The sequence below is a fragment of the Rhinatrema bivittatum genome, chromosome 1, assembly GCF_901001135.1.
Source record: "Rhinatrema bivittatum chromosome 1, aRhiBiv1.1, whole genome shotgun sequence".
Taxonomy (NCBI): domain Eukaryota; kingdom Metazoa; phylum Chordata; class Amphibia; order Gymnophiona; family Rhinatrematidae; genus Rhinatrema; species Rhinatrema bivittatum.
The window spans coordinates 515,366,672-515,377,735 of record NC_042615.1 but is presented as its reverse complement, the minus strand read 5'-3'; the positions used below and the strand labels follow the sequence as shown (position 1 = coordinate 515,377,735).

Sequence of the window (11,064 nt, the reverse complement as noted above, 5' to 3'; positions counted from 1 at the left end):
ATAGCTATGACAATGTTCATTATATTGTAGATTTTGAATTGATTATAGCACCACATGGTGGACCACTGTACATTGGTTTAACAAGATAACTTAGGCAACAAAAGAAAATTGCGTTGGAAAGTTAAAAAGTGATATCCCTGAAGAAGCCCTGGACAGGAGAGTGAAACGAGGCTCTCGTTGGACTGGATTGAGATAAAAAGAACACCTCTTGACAGCATTGTGTTGCTTAAGAGATATAAAAGAGAATTTTATGTTGCTTGAGGGATATAAAAATAATTTGCATTGTAAAAACGATACTCTTTTGGAAAGAAAATAATATATAGTGTGTCACAAATATATTAAGAACACCACTATTATATTTGAAGTGCTACAAGTATACTGAAAGCATTACAATTATTCTTGCATAATGATATATGTTTGATATATGGATGAATGAATGAGTGTGAGAGATGTAAGTATGGATTGATTGAGGTGTTTGGAGGGTAAAGCAAGAGTGAGGTTGATAAGAGAGTATTTTTAGTTATGGAAAGTAAGGGGTACAAATAGTATAGGGGAGTGGTCCACTGGATGCTATAAAACCATTTTTTTTGTAAATGATTGGTATAAAAGAGTCTGTTAAAAATAAATGTACAGTTTGGCATAGAGTTTGCATTAAGACCTCTGATTTGTTAGTCATTGTTCACTGAGTTTTCAGAGGATATACATGCATTTGTTTACCTTATAATATTTTAGTAAACCAGCTCAATCATACTGAAAATTGTTCTTTATATACATAGTTGGTAGAAGTGTATATCATTGTGTTCTTAGTTATCATTCTCATTAATTCAAATATTTTATTAGGAAATGATAAAAGGTAAAAGCTTCAGTTTTCTTCAATTTCCTTTTATTTCCAGAAACTTTTTTTTCAAATTATTTATGTTCTTGTTATGGGTGGTCTGAAACTGAGGTATTAACTTGTAGATTTTTATCATACTTGACCTTGAGAAGATGACTCTTCATATCATAACTTCTGTCACAATTTCCTTAGTTTAATGCTTTCTTTGATTTCTGTAGCAAGGGGATGGAAATGGAACAGAAGAATCAGACTGGAGTGATGGAATTTCTTCTCCTGGGCCTCACGGAACATGCAGAGCTGAGAGGTCCCCTCTTTGCCATTTTCTTGGCCATGTACCTGATGAACCTGATGGGGAATGGCACCATAATCTCAGTGATTAGTGGGAACTCCCAGCTCCATACCCCCATGTATTTCTTCCTCTGTAACTTATCCTTTGTGGACATGTGTTTCAGCTCTGTCACTGTCCCCAAATTGTTAAGCAACCTCATATCTGACAAGAAGACCATCTCTTTCTCTCACTGTATCGCCCAGTTTTATTTCTTTACAATATTTGCTACCACAGAATGTGTGCTTCTGTCTATAATGGCATATGACCGTTATGTTGCCATCTGTAATCCACTGCATTATATCACAATAATGAACAAGAATGTGTGTCTAAGCTTGTCTGCTATATCTTTCATCATCAGCTTTCTAAATGCCTTGTTAAACACACTTTTGGTATATCAACTCTCCTTCTGCAACTCCAACAAGATCCAACATTTCTACTGTGACATCACACCTCTGCTACATCTCTCCTGTACAGACACCTCCATCAATGAGCTGGTGATATTTACAGAAGGCTCACTGATTGCAATAGTGCCCTTCCTGATCACCCTGATCTCATATGTCCGCATCATCACTACCATCATAAAAATCCAATCCACTGGTGGAAGGTGGAAGACTTTTTCGACGTGCTCCTCTCACCTCACTGTGGTGATGCTTTTCTATGGGACACTTATTTTCATGTATTTCCGACCTTCTTCCAGCTATTCCTTGGAAAAGGACATGATCACTAGTGTGGTGTACAATGTGGTATCTCCCATGCTTAACCCATTCATCTACAGCCTGAGGAACAGGGATGTGAAGATGGCACTGAGAAGAGTCCTTCAGAGTGCAATATCTTCTTCCAGAAAGTAAACACTGACCAAAGAGACAGTATACAAATTCACAACATAAGAATTCAATTTACTTCTTCACTGACTCCTGCCTCAAAATAATAGCAAAATGGAGATGTTAATTCAATCTTGATCTGATTTGAATCTCACACTTGCAGAGTATTGGAAGGGTCCTAAATTCCATCCTTACTCTTTCACCTAGCTCAGAGTATCAGATGTCTTCAACTTTCAAGTTTAGGTAATACATTGGCCTGGCTTTGCACCTTAAAGATCATTGAAATCCTTATTGTATGGGAAGAAAGGTTCTCCACTCATAAAATCTAGGAAATGTATTAACAAAAACAACATTATATGATTGATATAAGTACCTGATAATGGCACTAAAAGTTATTAAATTCACCCATAATTCCATCCTTCTTTTGATCTGTCATTATTTAAAAAATATGATTCCAAAATTATATTCAAATAATTGTTAAAGATTAGTTTAACATACTCTATAACAAAGTTTTAAAAATTTTTTTTTTAAAAAAGTAGGGTAAAAACAGAAGTGAAAAAGAGAAATTTGCTTTTTTTCACTAGTTTTTTTTCATAAAAAATGCTTTCATTAAAGATTTATTATGTTTATGATTAATAATCATTATTATTTTTGTTGTATTGTTTGAGTCCAGTTATTTGAGTATTAGCACCCTGGATTATTGTTGTGGTATTATTAATTTTTAAATAATACCACGCACAAAACCCACCCAAATCCAGAATGTCTGTTACTGTGATTTTGGGAGAGTATCTCTCAAACCTGTTATGCTGCGAATCTTGATTATAAAGGATTGTCAGGATTTATGTTACTTTTAAATACACATTTAAATGGTTTGTAAAAGGGAGGAGCTATCAAGTGATGTGCTTTACTTAATTTCATTCAGCCCTTTGATAACAGAAAATAGAATATGATCACTGTTACGAGCGTGAGGAGCATGGTCACCTCTAAAGCAGGTGTTGTGAGCCCTTGAGCCATGGCACGATTCAGGGAGAAGCCCCAAGACACACCGTGGGAGGTAAACTGGTGCAAGCATGGGTAGCCAGGAGCAGGACAAGGTAAAAGACAAGAACTGAAGGTCCGACCCTCAACTGAACCTGCCCGCCTCAGGATGACCAGCAACACAGTGTTGGTCTATGAACAGTCCTCAGACCGTTCCAAGCCCTTTCAGACTTGCCGCTGGGTAACGGCAATAGGTAGCAGGCCGGACAGAAGATGAGGGCAGACAAAGACCTTAAAACATAGAAGGCTCCGAAACAAGGCACTGAAGACGTAGACTCTGGAACAAGGTACTATAGTCAAAGGCTTGGGTCAGGACGAGGACTTGGGAGGATTAGTCATTAGCACTGTCCCTCAGGGTGCCCTACACAGCCCATCCGTGGGGCTGGTCACAGACCAACCTGTCCTACACCCACGGGAGTGGGACCAGTGCAGGAAAGGAACCCAGCCTGACGAGAATCCAAAGAGGGGAACAGGAACCGACCTCGCGGATTTACCCTCAGGAAGTCATCTAGCAGACTCGCAGTGCTGGAAGATCAGAGGACTCTGAAAACTCAGGAGCAGGAACAACTGAAGCAGGAGCGGAAGCTTGAAACATCAGGAACAAGCAGACACAGGACATGGAGTCATCATAATAAAAGAAACCAGTGGAAACCTGGATCAGCACAGGAGAACCTGGACAAGCATGGCATCCAATCCAAAGGCAAACAGGAACTGAAATGAAGATCCTTTTATACTGCTGTAAGCAGGCAACTCCCTGGGAGGAGTACAGATGGGCCACCCCTCGCTGGCCCTATAAGAATGGAGAGAAGCTGCGGCCCACCCCTAGGGAGAAGGGCGTGGCCCAAACCAGAATGTCCAGGCTGCAGTGGAGCAGGCCTCAAGTAGGCCCCGAACAACACCGAAGGCCTCCCAGGCCGTGGAGCAGAATCCGGACAATTGCTCAGGTGAGGCCCTGGCTTCAGAGCGGCCTCCAGGGAAAGGTGAGAGGCCTCCTGTGGCACAGCTACAGGAGGAATCGTAGCAATCACAGAATGGAAGGCTCAGTCAAAATATATTTATTTGCCTAAAATAAATGTTATTATATTCACTTTACAAAAGTTAAGTTTCCTCTAAATGCATGTTTGTTCATGTTGTTTTCTTAAAACTTGATATTGCAGACGCTAATTCAGGTATGATCTCCAGAAACATATGAAAGGAATGAGAAGATGAAATAATAAACATAGTTTGTCCTTCATCTTTCATTTTCTATTTTTTGTTGATAGTTGTATGTGTTTTCTTTTGAAATTGATTGTATCAGTGCCCTGGATGTGAATCTGTAATTTCTGGAGTCTCCAAGACAATTCTTGAGAGTCAGCAATCTCACTGTAGTATTCTGTTGGGTGTTCAGGGTTATGCTGTGTATGTGGGTATAATATATTTGGTTTGAATACATTCTGTATGGATCTCAACTCTTCATAAGTTAGAGATATAATATCAAAGAGCACTGGCAAACCTTCTCTTCCTTTTTATTTAATGCATCATTTCCTCTCTTAATTTTCCTCCTCACTGAGTTATAAAATGGTGACTATATTATTGCTACAGAGTACATAAAACATATAAAGAACATACAACCTGAACTAATATCAGCTTTAGAGATGTAAGAATATCTCAGTTATAAGGGAACAGTTCAGACAACACCCACTCCTCAGCTTCACAATGGAATTTCCATTTCTCTTCCTGTCACAGTTATAAGTTTGTGAACCCTCTCACTCCTTTAGGGTTACGTGCACAAGATTTCATACCTATTACTACCACTGGTGATTTCACTAGATTCAGCAGAAGAGGACACTATACCAGAGGTAATGTTGCAGCAGTGCCTGAGCTCGGCCTCCACTGGCCACTGCCACAGAACTATCCTGGCAACATCCTAGTGTGATGTCACCTTATGTGAGCAATCAGAGGCACATGAGATCCTTCCTCTGATGCACAGCTGGTGGCAGCCTGAAATAATTCTGTTTCTGGATCTTCTATCAGCAGCATCCCATGGCAGAGGTAAAAATACCTCCTCCCTCCTGTTAATCTCCTCATTCTCCCTGGCTTCTTCCCTTTCCTCTTCCTTCCCAGTGGCTGTCTCTTCTACTTTTTCAGGCTGCTGTTGGATCACCAGTGTCTCTTATTTGAACTGTCCACTCAGTTCAGCAGCCACCATCCTTAGCAATCAAAAAAACTGCACCAGGCACAGGCATGAGGTAGAGAAGCTTACCCAGCAGTAGGAAAGTCTCAGCTAATGAGGGAAAATCACTGCTGAGTCTCCTGTTCCTAACCACATTCAGTAGTCCACACTCCTGAATCCCTTTTCATTCCATTTTTTAAAAGCCCACATACCAAAAAAATATGCACACTCTTGCAGGAAAGAGATAAACTATAAAACAAAACCAAAAAAAATCCCCTCATTATTGTTCACTTTTTCAGTCTCTCCCGTCACTCTGTGTGCTGAATCTTTTGAAAAATCCATCAATTTTATAATGAAACTTTTTTAATGCTTTCTAACAAATGTAATATATAATATGTAGAATTATATAAAAGGATCAATGTTCATCTGTCTATTAACATATCCTTTTCCTTTGCCATTTGTCATACTCAATATACAGCTTATAAGCCAAAGCATCAAAAAAACAAAAACCACATAAACTCAAAACAATGACAAAATAAAACCAAACTAGAAGTAGCCTAGTGCTTAGAGCAGTGGGTTATAATATAGTAAAACCATGATTCAAATCCCACTGCTTGACCTTGAGCAAGTCATTTTACCCTCCATTGCCTCAGGTGCAAACTTAGGGCCTCATTTACTAAACATTTTTCCCATAGACACAGAATGGGAGAAAAGCCTTAATAAATCAGCCCCTTAGATTGTGAGACCTCTGGGGAAATGGAAATACCTACAATACCTGAATACAATCCCCTTTGAAGCAACAAAAAGCAGAATATGAATAAATAACATAAACATAAATAAATGAATATTAAGAACACAGTAAAACATCAATATCACAATGAAGAGACAAAACAAACCCGCAAATTTAAAATAGCAATAAGAGAATGGAATAAAAACAGTCAGAACATACTAATAAATTACCCAAGTACTCAATACTGCAGCAGTAAACATTATAAAACTGCTATAAAAACAAGCACAGAACATAATTGGCATTAACGAGATAGAATAAATTACAATACAAGGAAAAAAACTTGATAAGTTACCCCATATACAAATGCTACAGAAACATATCCTTCCAATTTAAGGCCTAGCTAAACAGCTATAGCTTTATATTTTTTCCAAATTCTAAGTTATTAAGCATGGAATTTACATCCAAAGGCTGTCAATAGTTACAATAGTTCTATGAAAAGGGAGGGAAATTCACCAAATTTGAAATGCAAGAAGAAAATGTGCATATCTCAGACATGTGTGAAAACCAGATACATTGGATGAGTATTTTCAGTGTACCATGCCGACAAAAAAAAATAAAATTCTCTTCTGTGAGAAACAGTTAAAGCAGAATATTGTTGACTGGCACTCCATTCCAAAAGCCCCCCAGAATCCTTCCAGCAATTTGGCTAATGGCAACGCCAGTAAACAAAAGCATGGAAAAATAACTGAAGCAGCTGATGGTGGTTGGCACCAAAATGTTTTATTTATTTATTTGTGGTTTTTATATACCGGACTTCGTAGGATAACATCAGTTCGGTTTACATTATAACTTCAAAATCAGCAAAACAGAGGCTTTACATAGAACTTATAGGAAAACAGTGAATAGAATAAAATTAAATAAACTATACAATGAACGAGGCTTAAACAGAGAGACTTAAATAGAGGTTGTTGGATAACTGAGATGGTATTGAGAGAAATGATTAGGGGATGGAGTGGGGGGAAAGAAAGGGGGTAGAGGGGGGATGAAGATGGATGGAATGTATAGAGGGGAGAGGGGTTGTATATTGCATATAGGGAGGGGAATGAAGAGTTGCAAGGGTTGCATGGGGGAGGGAAAGAAGGAGTTGCATAGATTGCAAGGATCTATTTACAATAGATGCATTGGGGAGGAAATAGCATATATGATTATAAAACTATATACAGAGTGTACATTATTGAAGATATGTAAGTCAAGGCGTGAAGTTGAAAATTCAAGATGGTAGCAACTAAGAGAGGGAGTTATCTTTTGAGGGATCGTAAAGTTAGAACTGAGGGATCTGTTAGGGGCAGGGACGCGGGAGAGGAGGAGCATTATTGGGAAGGGGGTAGAAGCATTGTGTGGCAGGGAGAGAGTTTTGTCGGCAAAGAAGATTGAAGGGTGAGCAAAATGAGTAAGTTTTGGTGATATGTACTATTTGAATGCCTCCGTGAAAAGCCATGTTTTGAGATTTTGTTTAAATGTTTTATGGCAAGCCTCTTGGCGTAGATCTACTGGCATAGTGTTCCAAAGGGTTGGTCCTGATACAGAGAGTAGACGAGCTCTAGTTGCAGCCAGTTTGGTGGTTTTGTGAGAGAGGGTTAGCATGGTTGCATGATATTGGTGTCTTGTGGGTCTCTTGGCTTAGTGGATTTTAAGGAAATCATTAAGCCAGTACATTTCTGGGTTGTAAAGGGCTTTGTGAATGAGAGAGAGGGATTTGTACTGAATACGAGAAGTAATAGGGAGCCAGTGAAGGTTCATTAGTATGGGGGTTATATGTTCATTTCTGTGTGTGTTGGTTATGATTCGAGCAGTGGTGTTTTGTAGAATTTGTAAGGGTTGTGTGACATTCTTAGGTAACCCCAAGAGGAGGGAGTTACAGTAGTCAAGTTTGGATAGAATTGTTGCTTTAAGTACAGTGCGGAAGTCAGTGGGGGTGTAGAAGAGGTTTCAGTTTTTTGAGGGTTTGGAGTTGAAGAAGCCATCCTTTAGGGTATTGCTGATGAACTTCTTTAGATTAAAGCTATTGTCAATGATGACCCCTAGGTCTCTGGCATGTTGGAAAAGCTGAAAGGAGGGTGGTGGGAGAGATGATAGGGGGGCGTGATGTGGTGGCTTGGTGACGTGATTAGCATAATTTCAGTGATTAGCATAAATATTCTTTCAAAGCCATGTCTCTCTGCACATTCAAAGTCACACACATATAGTACAAACATCCCACACTACTCTCCACCCACCCCATAAACACACACATAATCTCCCCTTCACACAGACATATACACACCCATACTCAACCACACCCACATATTAGCCAACTTTTTATACCACTGTAGGAGGGGCCATTCTGAACTTGGGGTGAGATTTTGGTGGTGAGCTAGGTTTAAGACGGCAGTTTTCACTACCAAAACCTCACCCCGAGTTATTAGTTGCCCCTCTTATAATGATATAAATAGTTTTCTTATAGAAAAGGCTTATAAATAGTCTTTCTCTCTCTCTCTCAAATTACTAGCCTCCATCTGTCTTCATTACCACCCCAGAAAGAAAGGTTTTGTACTGGTCCAGGCAGGAAATACTACAAAGCAGAAATGTGCATTCATTTAAAACAAATAAGTAATCTAAACCTAATCATGTGGATAAATTGAATAAAATAACCAGTGCCTCCAAAATGTTTGTATGTATTCATGTCCCGTTAAAGTCTATGGGAGAAGCAACATTACAGAGATTTTCTTTTCTTCAAAACAGCTAAAAATGTGTGATGTCACTTGAACCTAGACTGACTGAAGACAGGGATGAAGCCAGCAAGCAGGACCAATCAAATTGAAACCATTTTTTAACCAGCCTATACAAGCTGGCGTCTGCATGGATTAACAGTGATTTCCTCTATTTTTCAAGCTGAAAGAGAAAGATAGAAACTGCCCATTTTAGTTCACTCTTCTGTGAGCTTTAGGAAAGGGTGGTTGTGTAGCTCTGGCAGCTAAAGAAAATATGAAAAATGTGAAAAAAAGAGTGTGAAAAGACTGAGGAACTAGGAGAAGTTAAAAGTGAGATGGGTTCTGCTCTGCTCTCCATGCAGCCACATACGTACATACAATATATGGGACTATGCAGAGTTGTTTAAAAGTTATCTTAGTTACACTGTTAGAGGACATTGGGTATATAGCATACTATATTTTCCATAAACTGTATCAATATCTCTGGAAAAAAAATAGTACCACTCCAGGCACTTACTAGGGTAAGTAATGGCAGTGCAGCAGAGAGTAGCAAGAGGAGTAGTTATCTAATGCAACTTGGAAAAGGTAAACCCCCTTCCATAGGCTATGGGGCAATGGGCATTCCTAGTGATGATTATGTCAAATTTCCATCATGCCACAGGGAATGGGAGAAAGAGGAAGGCACTCTGATAGCAATGGCAGAGGGAGAGAAAAAAACTTTGCTTGCTTCTGGAAATGAACCTATATGTGCAAATTCCAGTACATCTGGTAGCACTAGTAATAGTATTAATCAAATGTCTTCTACCGAAGCTAAAGAGAGGTGTGTGGGTATTTTTCTCAGCAGGAAACAACAGGCACAGGCAGCATCAAACAAGAAAAACTGAGGCTGGAAGACCATATGCAGCCTGCTACCACTGTTAGCTCTATTTCTAAGGTACAAGAGCAAGAGAATGCAGAGCCAGTGAAGGATAGAATTGGCACTGGCAGTGGAGGGGTATGGTCAAGAGCAGTATTAGAAGAAAAGTAGACAAAAGCAGCACAGCACTGTTCCTAGATGTCTCCTGAGCAATGCCCTCAGCAGTTCCAGCAAGAAAGCATTGGTTCAGAAGAATTATGTCAGGGCTTCTCCATCTCAGAGAAGAAAGAACTGCTAGAAGAAATGTTAAGATAATGCAGAGCTAGCAGCTACAGTGGAGAGACAAGACTGTTGTTCCTGTTTTTTCTGTTTCAGGCAATGGTCAAAATATGAAAAAGGAAATACAAAATGGAGGCTAATAGGTTATCCCTTTCATTGCACACTTTCTGCATGGCAGTAAAGTACATCCTGCGATCCAAGAAGGAGCAGAGTAGATTAGTCCTGAAAGGATTGATTAATATGTTTCAGGAAAATAGCAGAGCCCTGGTGTTAGGTCTGGGTCTGGGTCTGGGCCAAGGTCCTGCAGTCTGGACCCGGCCTCCAGGCCATGTGATGGGGTCGGGCCTGGGATCAGGCTAGGTCGCAGCATCAGATTTGATATGTATGGTGGGGGAGTCATCAGGAAATTTTCTGGGCCTGGGCCTGAGCCTTTGCTTGGGTCTTAACCCTTTCGTTGGGTTGGGACCTATGCCTAGGCTGAGACACAGGAGTCAGGATTGGGTGTAGGCCAGGACTTTTGCTTTGGATCTTGCCCTACTCCCTAGCGGGCCGATTCAGTAAAGTCCGCGGGAGAGTGGGCAAACGCCCGTTATTCCGGCGCGCGCACAGGACACTCACCTGTGCGTGCGATTCAGTATCTAAATGAGGCCCGGCGGTAGAAACGGGCAAAAGGAGGCGCTAGGGACACTAGCGCGTCCCTAGCGCATCCTTTTTGACAGGAGCAGCGGATGTCAGCTGGTTTGACAGCCACGGGCTCAGAAACCAGACGCCGGAAAAATTGAGCGTCCGGTTTTTGACCCGACAGCCGCCGGCCCATTTTAAATTTTTATTTTAATTTTTTTTTTACTTTTTTTACCCGTCGGGAACTCCAACTTAATATCGCCATGATATTAAGTCTGAGGGTGCACAGAAAAGCAGTTTTTACTGCTTTTCTGTGCACCCTCGGACTTAATATCATGGCAGGCGCTTTCCCGGTGCCCGAAGAAATTAGCGCCTCCCTTTGGGTAGACACTAATTTCTGAAAGTAAAATGTGCGGCTTGGCTGCACATTTTCCTTTCTGAATCGCGCAGGAATACCTAATAGTGCCCTCAACATGCATTTGCATGTTGAGGGCACTATTAGGTTCGGCGGGTTAGATGCACATTTTCTGCCCCTTTCTGAATAAGGGGTAAGGGAAAACACGTGTCCAATAGCGGGTTAACAGTGCGCTCCGTCGGAGTGCACTGTACTGTATCAGCCCGTAGATGAGTCCCCGGCTTCGAGTTTAAGCCTAG

At 40.5% G+C, this 11,064-nt stretch overlaps 1 protein-coding gene across 1 annotated transcript; it reads left to right on the top strand.

Annotated features, from left to right (window-relative positions):
* Positions 1 to 1,066: 1,066 nt before the first annotated feature.
* Positions 1,067 to 9,929, top strand: LOC115098790 (olfactory receptor 1361-like). The gene is made up of 3 exons (XM_029615734.1): positions 1,067 to 1,968; positions 6,519 to 6,667; positions 9,886 to 9,929. The coding sequence occupies exons 1-3, from the start codon at positions 1,067 to 1,069 to the stop codon at positions 9,927 to 9,929; spliced, it is 1,095 nt and encodes a 364-aa protein (XP_029471594.1).
* Positions 9,930 to 11,064: the final 1,135 nt, after the last annotated feature.